Raw genomic sequence first — 27,162 nt, forward strand, 5'->3', positions numbered from 1 at the left:
TGGGCAACCTACTCATATCCCAGAGCCTTTAAAGTCTTTACCTCTATAAACCTCATGATCTGATGAAATGTGAACATGCCTGTATTTAAAAATGTTTTTATTTATTCTAGAAAGAGAGAAAGATCAATGAGAGAGAGAAACATCGATTGGCTGCTTCCCACAAGCCCCACAGCAGGAATGAGCCTGCAACCTGGGCATGGGTCCCAAATGGGAATCAAACCGACAAATCTCAGTGCATGGGACAAAGCTCTACCAACTGAGCCATACCAGCCAAGGCTGTGTTTTTTGAATAAGGTCTGCTTCTGTCTAGTGGTAGGACGAATGATGATGCCAATCCCAACCTCCAATTTTGTTATCACATTCAAGTAACAATCATGAGGCAGGTCATCAAAAGGCATGCCTATTCTACAAATTGAGTAGAACAGGAAGATTGGGTAAGACAGGGGAAGAGGCTAGGATGGCTGCTACTGGCAAAAATGCTGCTCCTGACTTAGTGCCACTCCTGGTCTTAACGGTGGGTTTTACTGCAGGGATACCATGAAGTTCACCTGAGCAAATTAATTTCCCTTGTATTTGTTATCTATCGTGGTGTAACAGCTGATCAAAACTTTCTCCTGAACCAGCTTTCTGCTATGAAGTCATAATCAAATTGTTTTTTTTAAAATAAAAAATGCATAATCATTAAATAACTATAATAATGAAGAAATATCTATAATAATAAAAGTGTAATATGCTAATTACACCGGGCAGCCAAACAACCTTCCAGACGAAACCGCAGGGGTGGGGGTGGGGGGGCGAGGCAGAGGTGGTTAGGGACAATCAGGCAGGCAGGCAAGCAGTTAGGGGCATCAGGAGGCAGTCGAGTGGTTAGGAGCGATCAGGCAGGCAGACAGGTGAGTGGTTAGGAGCCAGTGGTCCTGGACTGCGAGAGGGATGTCCGACTGCCAATTTAGGCCCAATCTGGCAGGGATCGAGGGATGTCCAACTGCCAGTTTAGACAGTGGTGTAACAGATGATCAGACATCCCCCAAGGGGTCTCGGATTGCGAGAGGGTGCAGGCTGAGCTGAGGGACCCCCCCCCGCCCCCGCACGAATTTCGTGCACCGGGCCTCTGATATATATATATATATATATATATATATATATATATATATATGTTAGAGAATTAAAGGAAATTTAAAAATTAAATAGAAAAAAAATCACCCCAAAACTCACCACCCAAATACAGCTACTATATTCATTTTGGTAATTTTATTTTCAAACTTTTTAATGTATGTTTTCTTTTGATATATATTCTCTATGTAGCTTCACATCTTTGTTAATATTCTATAATTAACTTTTATGTATTACAGGGCCTTTTGAAAATATTCTATATAATAAAGAGCTAATATGCTAGTTAGCAGCAGAACGACCTTTGGACGAAGCCAGGGCTGCAAGGGCTGGCCAGGGCTGCGAGGGCCAAGCCCCTTGCATGAATCTCGTGCATTGGGCCTCTAGTAATGTTAATAATTCACATTCCATACTCTATTTAACCTTCCCTTTCAAGTCAGACTTTAGGATGTTTTCAATTTTTTTGTTACAACAAATAATATTTTCGTACCCGAGTGTTTTTTATCATTAAGATTTTAATATAGATCCCAAAGAAAATAATTAGTAGGTTCAAGGGGTATGAACACATTTTCTAGGAGTTATTTTTTTCTGATAACACATGATCATTGTATAAAGTAGAACCAATGTAGAGTCTCCACCTCCAATACACCCTTATCTCTAACTCCAGAGATCACCATTATATGCCTCCTGGTGTTTACCTGTTCAGACTTTCTACAGAAGTATACACACACAACACTGAACTTTTCTTTTAAATACTGCAATAGTAGCAGCTCATTTTGATAACTGTCAAGGGACACTCATTAAACATTAGGAAGTACTACTATACTTAATAAGTAGACATTAAGTACTACCATATGTTAATTTATTAAGTACTATGTCACACATGGTGCTACCTACAGAGTATTTGATAGATTTTTATTAGCTAGTTCTTCAGTGAGTTATCTGTTCATGTTCTTTGTACCTTTATCAAAGAAGCTGTTATAATAAGTTAATGTTTTAGCCTAGTGGCTAGGAATATGGACTCTGGAGTCAAACACACGGGTTCAAATCCTAGCAGATGCTTACTTAGCTGTTTAATCTTGAGCAAGTTACTTTTGCCCTTTCTAAGTCAGTTTCCTAATGTACACTATGGGAATAGTTATAGCCCTCCCAGAGTGGTTAAAAGGATTAAATAAGATCCATAAATTATAACTGTAGTAATGAAATAATAACCACAGTAAATCAGCTAATAATTCAATTTTTACTTTAAATATCTACAAGAGAATTCAGTATCTTAAATAAATTTTTACATCTTGACAAATATAAATAACAGTGCAAAACCAGCAAGTTATCCTTTTTTTCTTATCTTTATTATCTTCTCTGATCTAAGCACGGACACTCAGGGACAGGTTTTAAAACGACCCATATAAAATCACAAACTCTTACACCAGATTTTTCTATAACAAATACCTTACTTTAAACCATTTCACATTCTGCTTTAAGAAGCTAGTTATTGAGTTATAAAGGCAATCTGTGGTAGAGTTAGTATGTTAAGTACTCTCGATGCTACAGTAATCTTCAAAGGCACATTTACTTTTACTTACTTTCCCACTTTCCTGAAATTTACAAATACATTAACTTGTATAACTGGAAAGAAAAACCTTTAATTTAAAGAAAGATCCTGCAAACAGACTGTAAAAAGACATTTAAGGACAAAGAAAATCTGATCTGGGCTGTATCAGCTGATATCAAAGCACTGCCATTAACTTTATCAGGTGTGATAATGACATGAGAGTTATATAAGAAAAGTTCCTTTTAAAAGATGCACACTGAATTACTTGAGGGTGAAATATTTTGAGGGCTATATTTATTTATGTATTTGTTAATCATCACTGGAGGATGTATTTCCATTGATCTTTTAGAGAGAGTGGAAAAGAGAGGGAAAGAGAGAAACATTGATGTGAGAGAAACACAAACCCCGACCAGGGCCCGAACCAGGGAGGAGCCTGCAACCAAGGTACGTGTCCTTAACCACAATCGAACCCAGGACCCTTTGGTCAGTAGGCCAATGCTCTACCTACGAGCCAAACCGGCTAGGGCTATGAGGGATATAATTTACCAGAAAGTATTTAAGAAAAAAATGAGGCAAAAGTAATAAAATATTAGTAGCTCTATTAATCTGGATAATGGATATCTGAAGATTCATTACACACTTATTTTTATTTTTCAGCTTGAAATTTTTCATAATAAAAAATTTAAATGATCCATTAAAAAAGAAGGAGTCTCTTTCCTTTCCATCTAGAGTAGCTTAGATAGCTCTATTTATGCTTCAGTACGATGGGCTACAACTGAATAAACCTTTAAACTCCTTACACACCTCTCCTTGACCAGGCCTGAGTTCCCTATCCTTACAACACACTGGGGCACCAGTGATTAGCTAAAGGCCCTCATACAACAGACTAGTTACTTCCATCACGAGAAGAATATTCTGAAAATCTGTTACACTGCCACATATACAGCTACCTCAGTGCCAAAAGACAATAACATAGACACCAGAGCTTGCTGGAATGCAGGAGGCCACTGCAAAACACAAGATTGAGAACTTGTGCACAAAAGCTCAGGGCTTAATCAACTTCTGCTGACATACCTCTGCTACCTTTGCTGCTTAAATATAAGCATAACCAATGGACGCAAGACACTGCGGGGGGGGGGGGGGGGGGAGTGAGGGCATGTGCCGGGGGGTAGAGGAGGCAGGGGGAAGGTCAATGGGGGGAAAAAAGAGAGAGATGTACTACTATTTATAATACTTTATACAATAAAATAAAAATTAAAAAAAAAGACTTCAAAGAAATGAAAACGAAACCTATGGTCCCATCCAGGTTTGACCGTGGTAACTCAAAGAAATGAGAAAATACGTCTTGGTAGTGCCGTTTCCCTGAACAAGCGGATGTCAGCACCTTCATTCTAGGGGTCGCTGCGCTTGGAGAGAAGGTCATGGGTGGAAAGAGCCAGAATACATGAACTATGGAAACACCCTCCTTTAAAGGACTTGATTGGCATCCTCCTCCTTCCAAGGGATGATCTAAGGCAGAACTGACATGTTCTGGAAGGATCAGGACAGACTTAACTGTCCACTGATCTCAATACAGCCCATGTTCCAAGCCTTTGGAAAGCCCAGGCTTGGTGGTCCTCAAACTTGAGCATCCAACGGAATCCCCGGCAGCATTAGTCAAAAACACTGATTGGTGTTCCCAGCCCTAAGGTTTTGGATGCAACAGGTCAGGGTGGGGCCCAATAATCTGCATTTCTAACAAGTTCCTGAGTGACGCTGATGCCACTTTGAGAACTTCTGGCTTAGCCAGCTGCACGAGTGCCTAGTGTCATCCATTACAGCCTATTCACAACTACTCACAGCTACTCCTGGGCCAGGAAGAGGTGGTGACAGAATGTGTTCAGGCAGAAAATGCAAGGTTTCTCTGGCTAGCAGCCATTGCACTTCATTCGCCCTACCTGTCCCTTTAAACGCACTCACGAACTCCCAGTGTCCTGGACCTGTGAGAGGATGAGGGGAATTTTCCACATCTGACAGTATCACGGATACACAAATACTCAAGTGGTTCAATATTTAAATCTGAAGAGTGTTCAGAAATTCTCAGATGAAATGCATTAGATAAAGCACTAAGTATTAACATGCATGAAGAATGTTCTATTATAAACCCCTGTTTTCACTTTCTTGCAGCTTTCCAAAAAATTAGCCCTTTGTGGTGAAATTTTCCATGCTTGGTTTCAGCCCAAAGGTGTTTTTTTTTTCTCAAACTTTGAGAAAAATATATTAAATCGTTCTCTGAGTTATGAAAAGATGAAAAAAGCCCACACAATTTTTCCACTTTGAAAGCAATTTCAGGATTTTAAAAAACACGCAGATAACTAAAAATGGCTGAAGTTGAAAAGTTGAAACTTTCCATGTGTCTAGTTTTCAGCAAGGCAGTCTCCTGGGTGGTTCAGAAAAGATAATGTGTGTGCACACTCATAAACATAACTATATCTTGAAATAAATCCATAAGTGATTGAATAGCATTTTATCATACTCAATACAAACTTTCCTCAGCATAGGGGATTTATTGTTTTCTGAAATTGAGAGCCTTTCGCAAACCAGAGTGCGTAGTTGTTGATTACCCGATCCCTGTGGTTTCCACACGCCAGGGGTCACTAATGGGCCACGTGGACACAACTGTGGAACTACTATGCACTGTTCTGCAGAATACTCCAGTTCCCTTCACACTCTATCTCCCCTCTGCCCCCAGCTCAATTCTAGGATTCTGAGCACGGTCTTCTGAGTTCAATCTCTGCCCTTGGCCCATGCCTCGACACCAACTCCCTTTATCTTCTCTGCTCCAGATCGCTCTCACATGTACACATTTCTCCCTGAAAGCATCCCCTACTTCCCACTGAATTCCTCCCCCACCCCCACCCCTCGTATTTGAAGAACTCAAATATTAAAGAACAACAGTAGAAATCATATGGTTAGGTCAAATAGATTTTGGTGGTTTGTCAGGGTAACTTATTGTAGCCATCTATAACCATAACCCTCCTACCTAACACTCCACCTAAAAGCAGAGAATGGAGGGTTAGGAAACAGAATGCGGAGTCTCAGTTCTGCCATTTACTAGCTGACTGACACGTGGGTTAGACACATAACTCCATGGAGCTACAGTCTCCTTATCTGTGAAGTGGGAAAATTAGGTTATTAAATGACCTTGTTATATGTGAACATGTTTTGTAAATTTCAAATGAATGTTGGTTATAATTGTTAGTAATGGCATTGCATCAAATTTAAAAACTATTTTAGGTTTCTAGATTCAAATGAAGAACCAAGTATAAGATGAAAAAACACTTTTGCAAGGATGCAAAGATTAAGAAAAATTCAATTTTCCTAGTTTTCAAGTGTGCTTAAAAGACAAACAAAGGAAATCCACTCCAACAAACATTCCAACATCTCTCTCCGCATTGGCGACTTGCCTCGGCATATGTTAAATTATCTCCCACTTAAGGACAAACATATTTTTTGACCAGCTTCTTCCTTGTCATTTTGTCTTCTCATTACTGGCCAATTCCTGGATAACTACCCATTTATCACCTGCGACTTCCTCTCATTATTTCACTAAAAATGTTCTCTTTGAGGTCATCATCAGTGACCTTCCAATGACTAATACCAGAAGCCTCAAGGTCCCTTTCTCTTTACCTTTGCTACACTCAACTCTGCAACCTATTGCTACGTAACATGCCATCGCTCAACTTATGGTTTAAAACCACTGATGATTATTCTTTCTGATTTTGTGGGGTCCACAATTCAAACAGGGATCAGCTGGACTTCGGCCCCACATGGCTCACTCCCATGGCTGTACTAGTAGCAGATGGATAGGCTGGAAGGTCCAAGGTTTCACTCATGAGAGTGCCTCCTGATCTGCTGGACTTCTTACGTGGCAGCTGGCTTCCAAGAGGGAGGAAACAGAAGCTCCCCGTACCCTAGGCTTGGAAGTACCAGAACATCACTTGCACTGCATCCCATTAGTGAAGCCCAAGTTCAAAGGGGAAGGAAAAGAGACTTCACCTCCGGAGAGAGGAATGGCAAAGAATCTGTGGCCATCTTTAATCTACCACATAGCCACAACTCTCTTGACATGTTCTTTCTCTTCTCTTAGCTTTTGTGGTATATTCTAATCTATTCCTTTTTTTTTCTTTTTTTTTTACAATGACCTACAGAAAGATATATATTCTACATTTGTAATCTAGGACATCAACACACACTCCTAAGAAGTGAAACAAAAGTTTCACAATACCTACCTTTATTATAACCCAACACACTCTAATGTTTTCTGTTCTTAGTTACTGTTTTATTATATATCTATATCTATATAGATAATTTTTTTTTCAAATGCTGTTTTGTTTGCAAACATATGCTTCTCTCCTCTGAAGAGGAAAAGACTTTGCAGCCTCATTGGTGGCAGACTTGGTCATGTAAGTTGTTCCAGCCAATGCAGTGTGAGGAGTGACAAAGTCACTTCCAAGCAGAAGTTTTAAAACACAGTGTGTGGTTCACTGTTTCCTTTTTTATCCTCTGCCATAAGACTGGAATATTCCAGAGAGAAGTTACTCCATCAGTATGGATTCTGGAATAAGAGTGCATGGAGAGAACTACCTGGGGGCAGCCTACCCTCAAAAGACTTGTATCATGAGCAATAAATGAATCTTTATTGTTAAAAGCCACTGTGTAACTACAGTGTAGTCCTCCCTGTCTTGATTGATCGCTGGTTGCAACCCACTGAGGTGATTTCAGGAGCCACCAATGGACTGCAGCCAATAGTCTGGAAAATTATGATACCTTTTGCCTTTTCCTCTTCTTCAGACTCCTTGCCACCAAATAGTCATTCCCCTACTATGCATCTACGACCTGTTTCTTTTGTCTCTTAACAACTTCCCTTGGCAAATCCCATATGCTGTCTTATTTCTCATCTGGATTAGTGAACTCGCCTATCACTTGGTTGTTCACTTTTTATTCTACACTCTCTTCTCATTTCATTCTTCTTTTTCAGTAGTGATTACTTTACCTGATGTGGGACTATCATCATCACTGGTCCTTCAGTCGCTCCTTGCTGTTCAGAAAGTAGAGTCCAAAGCCCGTAGCCCAAACTCTCTGGTCCTTGCACTTCTATGGGCCTAGGTTCTCACCGCTCCCACATCCATTGTGTAAACTATGCTGCATCCCAATCAGACCATTCACTGCTCTCTTCATGTGCCCAGTGATAAAAGCCATTTCTCCTTTTTCATACTGCTTCCACTTCATACAATGCATAGCAACTCCCTATCACCAAAATATCAAATTCTCTCTTTATACTCTGACCCGTCCTTCTCCAGTTCAAGCACCTTTGTCATCACACTTTGTCTGATATTCCCAATTGGCAGCCACCTGTCTCTTTAAAACACTCAGAGCCTATGGTACTTCCTCATCTTCCTCATTTACTATATCTATATCTATATCTATATCTATATCTATATCTATATCTATATCTATATCTATATCTATATCTATATCTGTATCTATATACACTTTTTATTGATATTTAGAGAGAGGAACGGAGAGGGATAGATAGAAACATTGATTGGCTGCCTACTGTACAACCCCTTCTGGGGATCCAGCCCACAACCCGGGCATGTGCCCTGACTGGGAATGGAACCAGTGACCTCCTGGTTCATGGGTCGATGCTCAACCACTGAGCCACACTAGCCAAGTTGCCTTCCATTTCTTATCACTTAATATAGGGACAGGACTCTGACAACAGTATTTTGACAAGTGAATTACTTCTTACTCTCCTCCCTCTCTCCCGAACACAGCTTAGTGAAGCTATCTGAATGTTCTCAGGAGCATCTCTAACTTTGTAGACGTGAAGGTCCATCAGAACAGTGAAGCACACATTCTCAACAATCTCATTATTTGCAGAATATCTGAACTTACAATTTTTCCCTTATGTAGATGGTATGTACTCTTGAATCAGCACCTACGTGCTATTCTAACCCTTTCAGTACAGTTTCCCAAGCTTCTCAGCTGTGCTTGCTGTGTACTTTAAGTCTCTAAACTTGTGAGTATCTAAGAACACGAGTGGGGGTTCCCCAAAGAAACAAAAGACAAAAAAGTTCTGAACAATGACAAATCCATGTACTAATTTTGTCAATTTCACACATATATCTTCATTTAAGAACTGTTCATTCTTATGTGAGACAAAATTCTGTTATCTATTTCCTTTACCCACAGCAAACTAGTAGCAACAAATTCTAAGTAGGAAACAGAAGTGGCACCTAACACTAAGGGAGGAGACAGAAAAACTGTAAAATAAACAGACACGAGAAATATATATTTTTGAAAAGCACTTTCAGAGAAGAAATTTCAGGACATAGGCAAAATCCCTGTAGTTGTATTTTACTGTGTAGTATAATCACACTATCAAAATGATGTCCTTGAATCATGAATTCCTCCATAATTAATATGCATTGTTGAAGAAGGCAGATCAGTAAGTAATATATTTTAGACAAATTTTTATCTAATTTGATAAAATAGTATCGTGGTTAACGGAGTGGGTTTAAGTAATATGGAAATTTCATTTAGAAAGCAGATATTTTTGTCAACAAAGGAAGCCCTATGTTATTGTGCTTCCTTCCCCCCAAAGGAAAGCCAAATAATATTAAAAAATTAAGTTTTGAAGGATCTGATACCTCTGGAAGGAGAGGAAGTAGTATCATTAAATATTATATAAGTTCTTAGAGGAAAATAAGAGTGAAATTACTGAAGTTCACTTCATGACTCAGTGCCGAGCCCAGCTCAGAATCAAGGGCTTTCAACATCCAACCTTGAACTTTATACAATTTATTGGCAAAATCAGATGGTCCATTTTAAATATATGAAGGATTGATCTTGAGAGACACAAGATTCTAGGTAGAGGGATAGGACTCCTACTTCTTTGTTTCTATGTTACCTCCTAGCCCCGCCCCAACTGCTAGAGCAATCTTCATGGGGGTCTCTCATTCCTGGAGCCGAAACGTGATGAGTCACATGAGCATACTCCAGGAACAGCTATAGGCTCTGCTAGTACCCCAAGGTTGAAAGAGCTATCAAACGGCTTCCTAGACTCTCTGTACCCACAGCTAATATTACATGCCCCACCCTGGAGTCAGAGCCAAGGCTGAGGCCTGGCAAGGCACTTTCCTCGCAGTTCCCATCTATAAAATGAAAGATGGGACTAGACCGTCTCTAAAGCCCATCTCAGTGCTAAGATCCCATGAGTCTAAAATCGTGTTTATTATTGTAAGTCATGACAGCTACTATTTAACAGCCCTCTAATTACCTAGTTTCTCACGCTCTTTTAAAATCCTTTCTTCTGAACTTTACTGTCAAAGCATATGAAGATTTTCTATAATTCTATGTATCAAATTTGCTTAAAGAAAAAGATACTTTAATGCCAAATTTTTAAAAGAGCTATTTTTTTTTTAGTATTTTAAAATATAGGTCAGACTATGTTAAAAATGTGCAATAAATCTCTAATAATGATTTTAAGACCAAAGTTTCCTATAATTAGTTACAAAAATATGGTAAAGAACTGAACCAAAATAAAACCAAGCAAACCAGCTACTAAACTACACATATGTCCTTAAAATCTTATGGGAGTCAAATATTCCAGTAAAAATAACAGAAGAGATGGAAACACAAGTTTCTTATTATCACACTTCATATGTTATAAAACATAACAGTTAACTTATTTTTGGCAAAATGATTAGGGATTGCAACACTGGCTTACACAAACTTATTTGATTGTCAAATGCATCTTAAATGGAGCGTGTCATGCTAACTTCAGGCATGCAGGCACGGTGCCGTCGTAGAGTAGCCTAGAGACACTGAAATTTCAACACTTCGGCAGGGATCATACCACCAAAATTAACTGGGCCAGGTGTCTAAAGAGGGGTGGGGGGACTTCAACAATGTAGCTAATTGAAACCAGATAAAGCTTTTGAATAACAACAAAAAAAAAATCATACAGATGGTCACCCTCCACCCCGGGTGACCTTTATGGACAATTTATTGCACGAGTTATTTTCTAAAATACACCCTTCTTAAGAAAACACAGTTTCACATGTCTCTCTGAAAACTCTATAATCACAGCGTGAGTTATGTGTCCACAAACAGACTAGGTTAAGCTCGTGTTTTCTCTTCCTTTCCCCTTTTCCCTACGATTCCTACAAGGGCAAGAGCACCTGAAGGTGGAGCAAGAATCAGAAAGTCCTAAAGCTGAAGAAGTCCTAGGAAGCTACACTGACCTTCAGGTGCCTTGTACTTCTTCCCCGACAGACATTGTGAACGAAAGTCAAAAAGGGAGGTGGATTCCGAATAAATGTGTAAAACAACTCTTCTCACAGATGCATGAGAGAGATGATGCACTACATGCAGAACGGGTGTGGAGCGAACAAAGACCCCAAGAACAGATCTGTGATTAAGTCAATAAAATGAAGGACACAGAAGTGAATATTTTCTTCCCAGTGTTTATACAATAGTGTACTACTCATCAAGGCTCTCCAGAGAAACGGAAGCAATAGAAGATACGTGGGGATATATTATATATATGGAGACTTAGTGGCGGGCCTGGCTCATGCAATTAGCCAATCTGCCCTCTGCAAGCTGAGAAGCAGGAAAGCCAGTGGTGTAATCAGGCTTCAGAACTGGGGGTGCCACCGGTGTGAGCTCTGGAGTCTGAAGGCTTGAGAACCCATAGACCCAATGACCTAGGGCAGGAGAAAGTGGATGTCCCAGCTCAAGAAGTGAGAGAGAAAGAATTCACCCTTCCTCAGAATTTTTGTTCTCTTTTGGCCCTCAAAGGATTGGACGATGCTAGACCACAGGGAGAGGATCGGTCTTCTGTTCTCAGTCTACTGGTGCAAACAATAACCTCTCCTGGAAACGTGCTCACAAACTCACAAGTATGTTCACCAGCTATCTGGGTGTCCTTATCCCAGTTAGTTAACACATAAAATTAGCCATCATAAACAGTAATGCTATTATTATTTCAAATGTGCAAGTACTTTTTTAAAAATGTTTTTAAAGCTTTAAAAACACCCAGAACAACTAATAACGAAAATTTTATTTCATATCAGTTTGCTACATTTCATTTGACAGGACCAAGTCACTTCCTAGACTGGGAAATAAATTATGTGTGTGTTTCTACATGCTTGATTGTACACCACACCAGTGAAATCCTAACTGTAGGAGTGGTGGGACACGGCTCCCAGGGATCCTTTCCTTGAATGTTCATGCTCTCGTGTAATCCGCTCCTCTTCAGTGGGGGCTGGACCCAGTGGTTTGCTTCTAACAAAGAGAATACCGTAAAGGTAATGGGACTATCATTTCTGTAATTAGGTTACAGTTGTGACTTCCATCTCGCCAGCAGACTCCCTCTCTGGCTCTTCTCCCACACTTGCTCTTCCCAAGCGTTAAGGAAATGACGGTGGCATCCAGCCAGCTATCAGGGATGAACCAAGACCCTCAGTGTAACAACCTTCGAGGAACTGAGTCCTGCCAACAACCATGCAAATGAGCTTGTAAGCAACTCCTTCTCAACTCGATTTTTCAGATGAGACCTTTTGATTAAAGACTTATGAAAGGCCCTCGAGCAGAGGACCCAGATAAATCATGGTCAGGTCCTAGACGCACAGAAACTATGAGAAAATAAACATATATTGTTTTACATTGTTAAGTTTTTGGAGCAGTTTGTTACACAGCAGTAGATAACTTACACAGCAGTTAACCTCGTGACGAAGGTAATAATCCACAGTCATTTCCATAATAGTCACTAACACCTACAGCAAACTTTTAACTTCTAGGCACCCTTTCTAATTCGTTATATCACTCCTCAAAAAATCCTTTGAAGGACATATTACCCCCACTTTATAGATGAAGAACAGAGGTACAGAGAGACTCAATAAATTGTCCAGTCACCCTGACAAAAGATGACAAAGCAAGTATTTGTGGATATATCTGAACTTCAGTGTTGTGCCAGGGCTCACAGCAATTGTGCAAATAGGACCACTAAGTGACAGGGCTTGTAAAGATGGTAACCTCTTTTTTTCTTTTTCTTTTTTAAAAAATATTTTTATTGATTTTTTTACAGAGAAGAAGGGAGAAGGATATAGAGTTAGATACATCGATGAGAGAGAAACATGAGAGAGAAACATCGATCAGCTGCCTCCTGCACACCCCCCACTGGGGATGTGCCCGCAACCAAGGTCATGCCCTTGACTGGAATCGAACCTGGGACCCTTCAGTCCGCAGGCCGACGCTCCATCCACTGAGCCAAACCAGTCAGGGCAAAGATGGTAACCTCTTGCCCTAGCCGGCTTGGCTTAGTGGATAAAGCGTCAGCCTGAGGACTGAAGGGTCCCAGGTTCGATTCCGGCCAAGGGCACATGCCTGAGTTGCGGGCTCGATCCCCAGTAGGGGGTATACAGGAGGCAGCCGATCAATGATTCTCTCTCATCATTGATATTTCTCTCTCTCTCTCTCCTTTTCCCTTCCTCTCTGAAATCAATAAAGAAATACATATTAAAAAAAAAAAAGATGGCAACCTCCTGACATAGAGGAGAGTCAGGAGGCACAGAAGAGAGCAGAAGCCATGCAAAAGGAAGGAATCACTTCCTACCTTGCCTCCTGATGACCAGGTTCAATGGCACTCATGCTCCCACACACCCTGCAGCTACTCAGCAGTTATCACACCCATGGCTTAGTCTGTCTCCTCCTTCAGACTTCAGACTCTCTTACCTCAAAGACTGCCTCATTCATTGGGAAGTTCTCAAACCACAGCACGAGGTCTGACATATGGCAAGTATTTAATACTAGAGGCCCGATGCACGAAATTCATGCAAGAGTAGGCCTTCCTTCCCCCAGCTGCCGGCACCGGCTTCCCTCTGGCACCCGGGACCCAGGCTTCCCTCACAGCCCCTGCTTTGTCCGGAAGGTTGTCCAGTCTAATTAGCATATTACCCTTTTATTATTATAGATGTTTTTTGAATGAAAAAATAATTGATGTTGTGAATCGCATCCATTCAATGGGTTATTTCAATGGTATGTGTTACTGAAAGTATGAAGTTTTGTTTTGATGTCTCTTGTAGTTTCACTCTCTCCTGAGCACTTTCAATAGGTCGTTGTGTCTCCAGTGTCTCTGGCACATAGTGGCACCTAATTAATATTTATGAATGAATGAATCAATGGATGAATGAATCAACGGATGAATGAATCAATAAGTGTCTCAAAAAGCCTGCCAAGCTATAGAACTGGTAAGAATTCATACTTGGGCCTAAATAAATTAAGATTTTGTGTTTCATAAAGACAGCTGTTTTCCTATCAATGATGATGATACATTTTCTTCCTTTTATAAAGAGGCATGAACATTTGCAATCTCTCCCACATAAAGATAGATTCTTGTCTAAGTCTTACCTAGTGACCACTCTTAAATATTCCTTCATAAAAGACAACAAGTTACATGCAACTAAAGAATTCCAGATAACCCTAGGTTAAAAGGCATTCAGTTGGAAAATTCCTACCTCCTTCAGCATTATTTTTTCAAACATGAAAATAGCATGACCATACACTTGCACAAGCTCACAGTAATATGGGGAAAAGGATAAAGACAGCTGGCAAGTATCCCCTCTCTGTTCTGTTTGTCAATTAAACAAGAGACACAAGGACAAAGGAAAGCCGAGGGAATCTGTGCAAGTGCACAACCGGGCGCCCACAGCTGCCTCCTGGGGCACACTTACCGGGAGCTCAGGTGCGTGCTTCAAAATCTGAAGGGCAAAATAGCTGCCTATTGAATGGCCGATGATCACCAGCTTGGTTTCCTTTGGCACATGAGTTCTCAGGAAAGCGACCTTGTGTTCTACTTGACCACGGAGTCCATAGATGTCCTTAATTTCTTGAGCATTTGGATCTAAAACCAAAAATATAAGCATGTTTTTATTCAATAAGAAAAAGTAATAAATTCACTGGGGAAAATATTTTTAAAATAACGGTAATAGTAACAGTAATTACCAATTATGTGACGCCTACAGTGTGCTAGCTAGCATGTTAGGCACTACTTAGATTACCTCAACAACAACCCAGACAGGAAGTATCAGTATGTTCATTTTACAGAAGCTCACAGACATCAGGTGATAGAATGACAGACACATACTTACTAAGTAAGAGGGGGAGACTCAAACCAGGTCTCCCTCTCCTCATAGTCCATGAATTTTCAAATATTCCGAGACTATTCAAATATTCCATGGCTATTTCATAAATATTCAAATATCCCTACACTACTGTTCGTTCAGGCCAATGGACCTCAGAACCCTCTGCAGGGTTTGTTATAACATTGACCGCTGGGCCCCACCACAGAGTCCCTGATCCAACAGGTCTGGGCCGGAGCCTGGGAATCTGCATTTATGAGTTTCCAGGAGATGCTGAAGCTGCTGGTCCTAGGGTCACATGTTGAGAACCACTGGTTAGGCTAATTTATATTCTCCATAAACAACTAAGAAACCCCATGACATGCTTCATTTTTTTAATATAATCTTTGTTTGCCTGAAGAACTCAGACTGTGGAAATGCTGTAAGCTGTTTCTTTTAACCAGCACAGTCCTGACCTGAAATCGCCTCTCTTCCTCTCAACAAATGAACTGTCCACTAGATTCCTCAAGACTAATTAAAACGTTATCTAGAGCTAATCTTCAAGAAAAAGAAATGAGCCTTCCTTTGCGTTTAACCAGTACTCTGCTCTGACTATAGCCCTTCCCACAACTGTACGGGTGCCTGTTTATTTCCTCTCTTAGGCTGTGAGCTCCGTGAAGGCAAGGTCCATCTCTTCATCTCTGCATCCTCTGTGACTAGCACAGGGTAACTATTACTTATTTAATTAACAAAAATATGTAATTAGGGCAGTATTAACTATCTGAAGAGTAGTGAATAACAGGATCTTAGACTGTTATATAATTGTCCTTCTCTATAGTTTAAAAAAAAACTTTCTCAAAATAAAAGTTTTAAATTAAGAATGCTGTTCCTAGCTATCCCACATTAATTTTATAGGGAAACCACCAGTCACTTCTTCATTACTCCCAATGGAATACAAAAGCGCCTAAGGACTTTTCTAGGTTCGTGCTAAACACGGGAGGCAGAGGATGAGCACTGTAGTCTCCAGTCTTTTGCGCTCACTTAAGTCACCGGTGCAAAGGTCTTCCTTTCACGACTGTGCCTGGAGTTTTCTAAGCTGATGAGAAAGTACACTCCACCTTTAGACCTCGACTGTCCCCGGCTCCCCAAGTATTCTGTAACCTCCCTGTACCTAAACATTGGTGGGAGTCTGTTAGCCTTCAAGGCATGCCACACAGAGAGGGGATGGTAGGCAGGCGCTATACTTAAAACCGCCACCTTACTTAAAAAACAAACAAAAAACTCTGTAAACTCCAAACATGTCTTATAGAATAGTTTTTAATTATTATTCTCCAAACAGATGGTGAAATACAGGGTAATCAAATTATGCTTTCCATTTGACTAAAACCAATGGTCTGGAATTTCAATGGGGGAAATGATGGGGGCTGGGAAGAGAGAGAAAGATAGTGAGACATGGACTGATTCAGCAAGGAGAAGATAATATTACAGACTTAGCAAAAGGCATAAAAGTGCTAGGTGTAATTTTGGATACAGCTATGATGTCCATGGCTGTCTGTGGTTATGGGGAGAGGCGGAACAAATGAGGTTAGAGAGGAAGGCAGAGACTGGATCCAAGAGGACACTGAACATCACCAAGGAGTGTGGACCCCACAGTGTGACCAGTGAGAACATATCTAAGGATTGTGACTGGAGGGGCAGCGATCTGGCCAGTGTCACATGACCTTACAGGCATTGCTCCTCCCTAGTACTGCTGTGCTTCCTCCTTCTGTCTTCCCTGAGGCTCTAGCAGTTTGCTTGTTAACTCCTCCTACCTACTTAGAGACCTCCTTGTTTATTTCTAGTAACTGTGAGCCCCTGAGGCTTGATTGTCAGGTGGTCTCTGCCTTGGGCTCATCTAGTCATTCCACTTTACCTCCAAGTCCTTCTGCTAATCACAGTCCTGGCAAGAGAGAAAGCTCTACTGGGTTCTCTCTCTCTCTCTCTCTCTCTCTCTCTCTCTCTCTCTCTCTCTCTCAGGTTTGAGGGCTGGAACTGGAGTGGTTTAGTGTTTCTTTGGATAAGCACGACCTGGGTTCATCATTAGTTGAAAGACTGTGTAACTTTTTTAGATGTTTTATCAGCTGAAACTAAACCACCATGATTTCCAGCTTTTATGTTATACTTTTTGAACAAATGACTTCAAATAGTTGATAATGAATCTGCCATCCAGGAAGCTGACTCTACAGTAAATCAAAGCCAGAAAGAGCTTATACTTCTAATTCCTCAAATTTTCTTTTCACACTCCTTTTCTGAGTCACCCCCTTCTGACATTGGCGAACATCTGTTCTCCCAATTATACTCAATTTATGAGCGTGATAATGTGGTGCAGTGAGAATATTATTTCCAACTGTTCATAATTCTAACATGTGCTAATATGAAGCAAAACATACTTTTAACACTTGATGTGTGGTTATAGCTTATGTCCTTTCTCTCAGTGATTACATACATTTCACACCATAGTTTGCATGTCAGAAAACCTGTACTTTAGAATAATAATCTTGGATGATGAATAATATATCTGTCCTGACTATCCAAAGCAATGTCCTCTAGCATGCATTTGCCAGCATAACCTCCAACATGTAAAACAGATGAAAGGGGAACTGTTCTGGGTGAACGGGATACTAGGGAGGCCCGGAGCTCCACCTGCCCTTCCCAGAACTTTTGGGCCAGTCAGAGCACAGATGGACTGTCACTAACTTGAAAGGCGGCATTTCTACTCCTTTGTAGATCTCTGCAGCTCCACACATAATAACCTAGTAGGCTGTCAATAAACCCTTGATGTGATGAGTTGCCCTTTCACCCCCTCTAGAAACCACAGCTTCCTTGGCCCTGTGGTGGCCCTTTGGGCTAATGCCTCTAGATGGCACTGTTCTCATGAGGTAGCAAAGGACCCACGCTTTAATTACTAAGTTATTACCTCAATAGTACACGGGCAGCCTAAGCAATAAGCATACAAAAACTAAAGTTATAAATAACAAGATGTCAATTTAAAACACAAATTAAAGTCATTTCCCAGAAATTCAGGCACGTACCAGGCACCTTCTCCTGGTTTTCCGCACCAGCGTTTACTGGTGAAGGTCTATGGCAGAGGCTCTGAAAAATGTGGTCCCAGGACCAGCAGCATCCATATCTCCTGGGAACTTGTTAGAAATGCAAATTCTCAGGTCCTACCCTCAAGCCAACTGAAAGGACCCCTCAGGGGGTAGCGCCCTGTAATCTGTTTTAATAAACCACCTTCTGGGATTCTGACCCATGCCCAAGTCTGAGAGCCCTCGATCTAGGGTTGCCCTTCAAGAATCCATTTTCAGCTTTCCAAGTTGCTATTCATGTTCTGCTTGAATGATTGCTTTATTGAACCTAAAACTGTCTTTGGGCATATATCAAAAAGTAACTTAAGACAATAAAAATGTATCTTTCACAATATTTCATAGCAGAGCAAGTATTTGCTGTACATTTTATTCACTTTCAATCACATTTCAATATGATGGGTTGTTGAAATAGATGTTTTTAATCAAGGCAATAACTAAAATATTCAGTGAACTTAGAATCACTCACTGCTAGGTAATCAATGTCTACCTACATTGATTATACTAGTTTAATACTATATAACATACTAGTTTCAAAGTATATACCCTAGTCTTTAAGCAAAGTGTAAACATCTCTTAAGTAGGCTGTATTCCCAGGGGATACATACATACACGGGCACATACATGTAAACAGAGAGAAAAAGACACTCTGAAAAAGACACATAGAAGAGTGTTTATGCAAGCACTTGCAATGAGTTCCTTGTTTCATCTACACTCCATTTATCCTGTCCCCTGTACGAGTCACAGGAGGAAAAGGGTCACAGACTAGAGGGTATAACTTGCGACCATGGAAGGTCTAATCTAGAAATCAGCTCAGAGCACTAAGCCTGACAACTCAGCCTCAGTAGTACCCAGCACGGCCAACTGAGATGACCCACCAGCAGCACACGCTGAACTGAATACTGAAGTGCTGGCTTCCTGCTGAGGTCCTGCGACTGACTAGCAGCCCATTTAGCTCTGCTGGGTCTTTCCATCCTTGAAAAATAAGGGTTCCAGGTGGGATTTGATGGAGACACTTTTAGGTCTAAGATTCTATAATCCTTCTTTATTTCTTGAAAACTATTTTTTTTCAACAGTGAAAACTTTCCAACATACATAAAAGTACAAGGAGTAGTATAATAAACCCCCATGTACCCAGTGTCCACTTACTACAACTATTTTTTTCTTTTTCCAGCTTCCCTGAAGTATGATTGAAAAATACAAATCACACATATTTAGGTTATACACGTGACTGTTTTTAAAGGTGCAGTGTGATGACTTAATAAATATATACATTGAGAAATGATTACCTCAATCCAGTTGATACATCCATCACCTCACACAGAGCAGGTGAGAGGCTGGCATTGAGGCTTTATTAAGGAGGCCTCCAATTCCAAAGACACTCATCTTGAATAAACACATAGCCAGCTGTATGTCACAGCGACTAGCAAAGAGCAGATAAAGAACTAGGCCACCCCACCCATGAGGTCCCTACTCCACCAAGTCTTTTGAAACCCACACATGATCTCTCCTTTGTTTACGCCCTAAGTCCCCAGGTGATCAGCAGGCTTGTTTATCACTTATTCTCTCTAAGTGCCAGTAAGAACTTCTTTAAAGTAAGGACCCTGGCTAAGAAGCATGATTTACAATAATTTTTCTCCACCACTCCTCATAGTACCACCCTGGAAATGCAGTGCATGCTCAGTCAATATACGGCTGATTACTGGTTGGTAAAAAGAGGAGTCCTAGACTTAATCTGCCCAGATTTTTACAGAAAATTACCTGTAGAACAATGAAAATGACCCTAAAAACCCTAAAATTACTAAAATGTGGCATCTTGGGCCCAATGCCACAGGCACTGGTGTCACTCTTAACCTTAGCGGGCTCTCTGGAAACACGAACACTCCCTCATTGTAAAGGAAAGCACATGTTGATAAAGACATACCGTCCGAAGCGGCAAGAATCTTCTTGTCTTTGGGGGCCAGAACATGGCCAGCATGACTGATAATCCAAACTGGGAAGCGCCTGTTTACTGAAGAGTATAAAGCCTTTGCAAATGGCACATAAAAGGCAGAAAATCCTGGGTTACCTGAGAAAAGAAGCACAGGCCTTAGATTAACCAAAGCGATAAAACTCACATGAGATGATGTGCAGAATGGAAAAGGATTTTTTTCTCCTCAACAAATCCTGTAACATTTACACATACACGTCAGTTTTAATATCCTTTATACTTTAAGTCTGGGAATGATCACTTAGACAGTATCTACCCCTGCTTTGTTCTCCAACTGTTTCACATCAATTCTTCCTCCCCATGCCTCAACTTAATAAATGAAACCACCAACCATAACCCAAATACTCAAGTCCTAACACCAGGAGTCATTCTTGGTTTCTCCTTGTTTTTCACATCCAGTTCACCAGTAAGTCCTGTCAACGTGGCTTCCAAAATACATTTCAACCTTGTTCACTTCTCTCCCTTCTTATTATCACTTTCAGTTGGGTTTTCTGAACAGCCTTCTAAATGGGTCTTCTATCTTGTCCCCTTGAAGTCCACTCTTCAGAGCACCCAGAGAGATATCGTCAAACCATAGCAGTTCTCTACTTAACCACCTTTCTGTGGCTTCCCATTGCCATCCGCATGGTCTAAATCAGCCGTGGGCAAACTACAGCCCGTTTGAAAGGAATAAAACTAAAAAAAAAAAAAAGACCGTACCCTTTTATGTAATGTTTACTTTGAATTTATATTAGTTCACACAAACACTCCATCCATGCTTTTGTTCTGGCCCTCCGGTCCAGTTTAAGAACCCATTGTGGCCCTCGAGTCAAAAAGTTTGCCCACCCCGGGTCTAAATCATTAACGCTGCCTGCAAGCCCTTTCAAGATTTGACTTTGCACAGTTGCGAAGCTGCATGAAAACAAGTTAGTGTTAAGAATCTTTCACGAAGAGAACTTTAAGGAGGCTATTAAGTGTTTCCTTGTCATTTATCACAAGCATTTACATTGTAAACAGATGTATAGTTTGATCTTTTGGGGAAAAGATCATCAAGTAATACAAGTGGATTTTTCTTGTGTATGTTCAGAGGTATTTGGGATGTGGGTTTGCTACAGAGAAAGAATAAACGGTCTTTTAAAATGAGTTAATCTGATACATCTTTAGGGAGAAAAGACAGTTAAAATCGGGTTTTCACCTTGGGATCATCATCCTTATGTCTTGATAGATACTAGTCCATTTCCAACAATATCTATTTCTCCAATCAATTGATCTGTTCTTTCTCCTATTAGGTTTTCTCCTCTTTGCACTCACATGACATGGTTTTGCTGCACTGATTTCTTCTTCATTGTCTGTATCTTTTAGTTTCTTAGATAGGTAATGTAGCAAAGTGGATTAGGGTGCAGGCTCCTGGGCTGGAATGCTGGCTTTGCCACTGACTAAGTGTTTGACCTTTGGCAAGTTATTAAACCTCCGTGGGCCTTGGTTTCCTTGTCCATAAAATGAGGATAATAATCATACTAGCTCATGTGAGAACTAAGTGAATTAATGTAGGTAAAGCACTTACACACTGCTCAATGCATAAGTGCTGGACAAATGTTAGCTATTCATACTTTTCATCACAGTCTAGCCATGATGGTAATGTATGATGGCCTTATCATCCATACTGCTCTTTTGTTTCTGTCACATTCTAGTTCCAAATTCCTTTTTGTGATGGTGTTGGTACCATCTTTGCTAGATAGGTGAAAACCTCCTCGGGTGCAATAATACGCTCTTTGCTCAGCTGATTGGCCACCGTGTAGCTAGAGAGAAAGAAGGGAGGAAGGGTGTATCAGGATGGGGGTTCTTCCTGTATGGTGGATGTGGATGACTCTGTTTCATGTCTTATTATTATTTTTAAGTATATTTTTATTTATTTCAGAGAGGGAGGGAGAGGGAGAGCGAGAGACAGAAACATCAATGATGAGAGAGAATCATCGATCTGCTGCCTCCTGCACGTCCCCTACTGGGGACCGATCCCACAGCCCAGGCATGTGCCCTTGACAGGAATCAAACCAGGACCCTTTAGTCCATTGGCTGATGCTTTTTATCCCCTGAGCCAAATCGGCTAGGGCCATGTTTTATATTTAAATCTTCAGTGAGTGTGGGATATTTTTTTAGTGTAAAGCACAAAGTAGCAATCCAACTTCTTTCCAAGTGATTAGCCAAGTGTCCCAAGTCCATTTATTATATAATCCATTCTTTCTGCATTGATTTGAAATGTCTTCTGATCCAATTCTGAATTCTTACACTAGCTTGCTAATTCTGATTCCAAATAAATTCCACTTATTTTTTCCCTTTTCTCCTCTGCCAGCACCAGACTGTCTCAATTACTGCATTGTGTTTTGAAGGTACAGCAAATCCCTTCTCTTTATTTTTTTTCCTAAATTTTCTAGGCTGGTCTCCTAACCTTTGAAATTATTTTCATGAGTTTCAATTTTTAAATAGCTCTTTGGAATTCAGATTGAAATTTCATCTCATTTATACATGAATTTAGAAAGATGTGATTTTTTTTACATTACTGATTATAACTTTAGAATGTGTTATGTTTCATATTCAAATGTCTTATGTTTCTCAGCAAAGTCCCTTAGTTTTCTTCATACAGCCAGAAAATATTTAACATTTTTAAATGCTATAACTTATTACACAACAGGCAGTACTTAAGTGCTTTACATATATTATTAACTCATTGTCCTCACATGAGGTACTACTATTATTTCCATTTTACGGATAAAGAAACTGAAGTCCAAAGAGGTTAAGTAACTTGCCCAAGGTCACACAGATGATATATGTGGTCAATAAATATTTGATGATTGAAAGAACATGCAAAATATTAATACTGAATTTAAAAAAGAAAATAAATTACCTGCTCTAGGATCTTTTATATACCCTGTTTTAGTTAATCTTACAGTAGCTCTATAAAGTAGTTGGCATTATCATTAGGAATAATAAATGGACAGCCACTTGAACAATACCAGGCACATAGTAGTTGCTAAATAAATGGTAGCTACTATTACTGTAATTATTATACTTAAAAAAACTTTTTATTGAATAAATTAGACATGTAACATTCTGTAAGTTTAAGCTGTTGGCATGTTAAAACTGGTCTAACACCATTATAAACTTTTGAACAATAATAGATACAGAGGCAGAGCTGCCTCAAACTGATTGTCAAACTGCAGCGGGAAGGCCAGGGAGGGTTGGGGGGCAGGAGGGAGGGGGGTAAGAGATCAACCGAAGGACTTGTATGCATGCATATAAGTATAACCAATGGACATAAGACACTGGGGGGGAAAGGGAGGCCAGGGGATTGTCAAGGGCGGGGGGAAAAAAAGGACACATATGTAATACCCTTTGTAATACTTTAAGCAATAAAAAAAATAAAATAAAATAATAAAATAAAATAAAATAAAACTGGTCTAACATTAAGGAGAATCCAAAGATAACAACTACATAATTTAGATGCAATAGTTACCATGACAGGACATATAAAACCATAAGTACCAAATAATGGAGCTGCTATAAAACAATACTCTTTTAGTTACCAATGATTTATTGACCACTTACTATGTGGAAGTCACTGTGTTAGGCATAAGATAGAGAAGGGCCTCTTTGTAATTCACATTTTCGTAGGAGAATATATACACATAACTAAATAAGTAAATAAGATAATTCAAGAGTGTGATAACTCTATGAAAGAAATAGGATTGCCCTGCTGGTGTTGCTCAGTGGTTGGGCATCGACTTACGAACCAGGAGGTCATGATACATTCCCAGTCAGGGCACATGTCCAGTTGCGGGCTCCATCCTCAGTGGGTAGCTGATCAATGATTCTCTCTCATCGATGTTTATATCTCTCTTTTTCTCTCCGTTCCTCTTTGAAATCAATAAAAATATATTTAAGAAAAGGAAATAGGATCATGTGATAGAGAAGGAAAGAGATTAGGGTGGCCTGAGAAAAATGTCCGAGAAGGTGGCATTTAGCTAAGACCCAAAAGATGAGAGGAAACCAATCCTGTAAGGATTTGAGAGAAAAGCATACTAGGACGGGAGAAGAACAGGTGCAAAGGCCCTGAACAAATAAAGAACTTGGCTCTTAAAGAAACAGAGAGTCCACAATGCCGGTAACATGACAATCCAACTTGTAACAGAGGTGGACAATGTAAGGCAAACTGTTTAAATGCCATTGCATACTTCATCACTTAAACGTTATGGCTTATGTTACACTTTATGAACCATGAACTAAACTTCCTGGGTAGGAAACCACAAAGCAACTTAAAAGGGTCTTGTTTATACAACCAAAATCATCAGATATATGTCTGTATATATTTATAAAACTCCAGGTGTAGGGATGTTTGAAAACATTCCAATACAGTAATACAAGTAAAACATTTTATCAAAGGATATCAAAATGTGTTATAAACACATGCGTGAACACACACACAGTCAAATGCTAGCCTGCTCTGAGCAATGTGTAGCAGAGCTGTGGTGACCATCGTAGTAAACTCCTAAGTACTCAACATGGCATGTACTAGTACACTTAATGCCTTCCAGTTACTCCTGCAGGGGACTAGCTTCCATATATCAAATCAATGTGGCATAGTACCTCTATGGAAGGTTGTCACATGGACAGAGCCTTCTGCTCCACCTCTAATCAGTGTACTCACAACACAAGACATGTCCTATGGTTCCATGATCACCATCTGAGATTTACAATGATCCAATATATTCTACAGTGGGTTCTCAAATTGCCTTCCTTCGCTCATTTTACTTCTTAAAGAAAGTTCAAGGATAGTACCACTTAACAGAAATTCTGCAACAAGGGTTCACTGGAAAAGATGAAACTAAATGAAAAGTTCTTCAATATGTGGATTCACTCCTCATTAATGTTGCTAATTTAAAAGTGATGAATTAATTTTGCTAGCTGCAAAAGCCAAGTAATTTAAAAATGAAATGTTATGTCAGTCTATTCAGAGATGGATTAAACATGATGTCTATAGTGGTTTAACAAACCTTGAAATACTGTCATCCGAAATTTCCCCGAAGTATAAAGAGACTAGCCTCCCCCCCCTCCCCCGCCAAACAATTCTGAATCCCACAAACTATTGAGCAGTACCAGCATATCGCTCCCACAAACACCATGGAAAAGGGCCAGGGGCAGCCCTGAGAATAGAAGGGCAGACATAAAAGAACACTAGGACACTAACTGTGACCTGAAAATGCCAAAGCACTATAAAATAACGAGACTACAAAACAACAAACGTTTTCAGCTTCCCTTTCTCCAGATCCTCACCCTGGCTCTTCCCTATGCGGGACTCTCTTCCTTCATTATTCTCTAACACCTCCTATACCTCACTGAGAGCAAAGACTTTTGCAACACAGTATTCCTAGCACCTCGTACAAATGAGTGAGTGACGAATACCTCTGAGTGGGAAGGAGAGTGAGCTGTCTGTTCCACTTACCAGTTCACCTTATAACAACCTCGCCTCCTCTAAGACAGGAGCCATCTATCAACTCTAGTCATTCCCACACATTCCCTGAAAGACTTGAACCTTCACTGACAGTTTCACTTGCCAGTCCATGACCAAGATGATTTCAAAATCTGGGTGGACTGGCCAAGCCAACACCTTTGTCCCATAATTGAAATAATTCTGAAAGTCACATCAGTCCATTGCTAGGCTGGTTAAACACAGCTTGCCCCACCCCACGTTTCTGGATCAGAAGATCTGGAATGGGGGCCAAGAACTTGCACTTCTAACAAGTTTGCAGATGATACCACTGGTCTTGACACCAAGTTTAAGAAGCACAGGCCTAGAACTTTTCATTACCCAGAAGTGGTTAGCATCCAAAGCATGCTACCTTACCAGCTGTTCAGCTTCATCTTCTTCCCTTTTAGACCTCACTCCCAATACACATGCTATTTGGTCAGAACGCTGCTCAAATTTTTTCTACTTGTTTTTTTCATCAATAATTCCTTTCATCCTGCATATCTGCTATTTTCAACGCTGACCACTTTCCTCAAAGCCCCAACCCACCCTATGCCATCCTTATTATCAACAGATCACCTCAACTCTTATTTATTTTAGAGAGAGGGAGGGAGAGAGAGAAGCCTCAATGCCGGAAGCTAATTCCAGCATGTCATAAATGCAAGAAGTTTCATCAAAAGGTTGAGGGAACTTGGAGATTCAGCAGGGCTGAATACATATTACCTGCTGCTGGAATAGCTAAGGGCATTTCCCCACACCTAAATATCTGTATATATTATTGCCTGTTACCAAACAGCTGAGGGCATTTTAATCTACATGTTATTGCCTACTGCTGGCCAAACACCTGAACAGCCGAGGGCAGTTCCCCCAAAACAGACAATGCCTACTGTATATTAAACCTTAACCTTTGATACCCTATATAATAAAAGAGAAACCTGTAAATTGAACATCCCTCCACAACACTCACCAATTAATCAGGAGTATGCAAAATAACCGGACAAAGATGGCGAGTTAATTTGCATGCACAGGCGCCAGGCGGAGAGCAGAGCAGGAGAGCAGGCAGAGAGTGGAGCGGCTTGGGGAATTTAGCTCCCCAAGCCACCAGATGGAGAGCAGAGAGGGAGAGCTGGCGGCTTGGAGGACTTGGCAGAGTGCATGACCACTTCCCATGCATGTCTTCTCAGACAACTACTGGAAGATGTGCCCCCCCCAGAAATAAGGGAATAAACCAAGACAGAAGAAAATATGGGATCCAGGAAACAGGGAATTAAACCCAGAGAGAAAAACGGAATCCTCAAGTGGTTTGTGCAGCAGTCAGTGGCCTGGGGAGCAATCAATCCAGATTGGGGCCAAAGAACAAAGTCCTAGGAGGGAGATCACCCAGAAAAAAAATAAACTGACTGATTACTCAAATGCATTGAGGAGATTTTTTTTCACCTGTAGAGAATAATTTTAGGATAAATTAAGAGATTAAAACATAAAAAACTAAGCAAATGAAAGAGACAATCATTAACTCAGAGAAAACAAAAATGTACAAGAATGTAATCATAATACCCTATAGACTTAGCTATATAATATGATTGATACAATATAATAAACTATAACATATTTACAGTTTCATTTTTAACCTTTAAGGATGAGATAGACATATCTATATATATAAAAGGCTAATATGCTCCGACTGTCTGACCAGTCACTATGATGCGCAGTGATACTCA

The 27,162-nt window shown here is 40.3% G+C and overlaps 1 protein-coding gene across 3 annotated transcripts in view; it reads right to left on the reverse strand.

Moving 5' to 3' along the window:
- The window catches only part of LDAH (lipid droplet associated hydrolase), an 87,940-nt gene that overhangs the window by 50,741 nt on the left and 10,037 nt on the right, over nt 1-27,162 (reverse strand). For all 3 annotated transcript variants that reach the window (XM_070428751.1, XM_070428752.1, XM_070428753.1), the window contains exons 3-4: nt 19,879-20,022; nt 14,443-14,612 (exon numbers count right to left, since the gene is read on the reverse strand). In XM_070428751.1, the coding sequence (XP_070284852.1) occupies nt 14,443-14,612; nt 19,879-20,022 (314 nt within the window). The remainder of the gene's footprint in view (nt 1-14,442; nt 14,613-19,878; nt 20,023-27,162) is intronic.

This window comes from Myotis yumanensis, unplaced genomic scaffold (genome assembly GCF_028538775.1).
Source record: "Myotis yumanensis isolate MYYU_CA2020_CCGP unplaced genomic scaffold, mMyoYum1.0.hap1 SCAF_11, whole genome shotgun sequence".
NCBI classification, from domain to species: Eukaryota; Metazoa; Chordata; class Mammalia; order Chiroptera; family Vespertilionidae; genus Myotis; species Myotis yumanensis.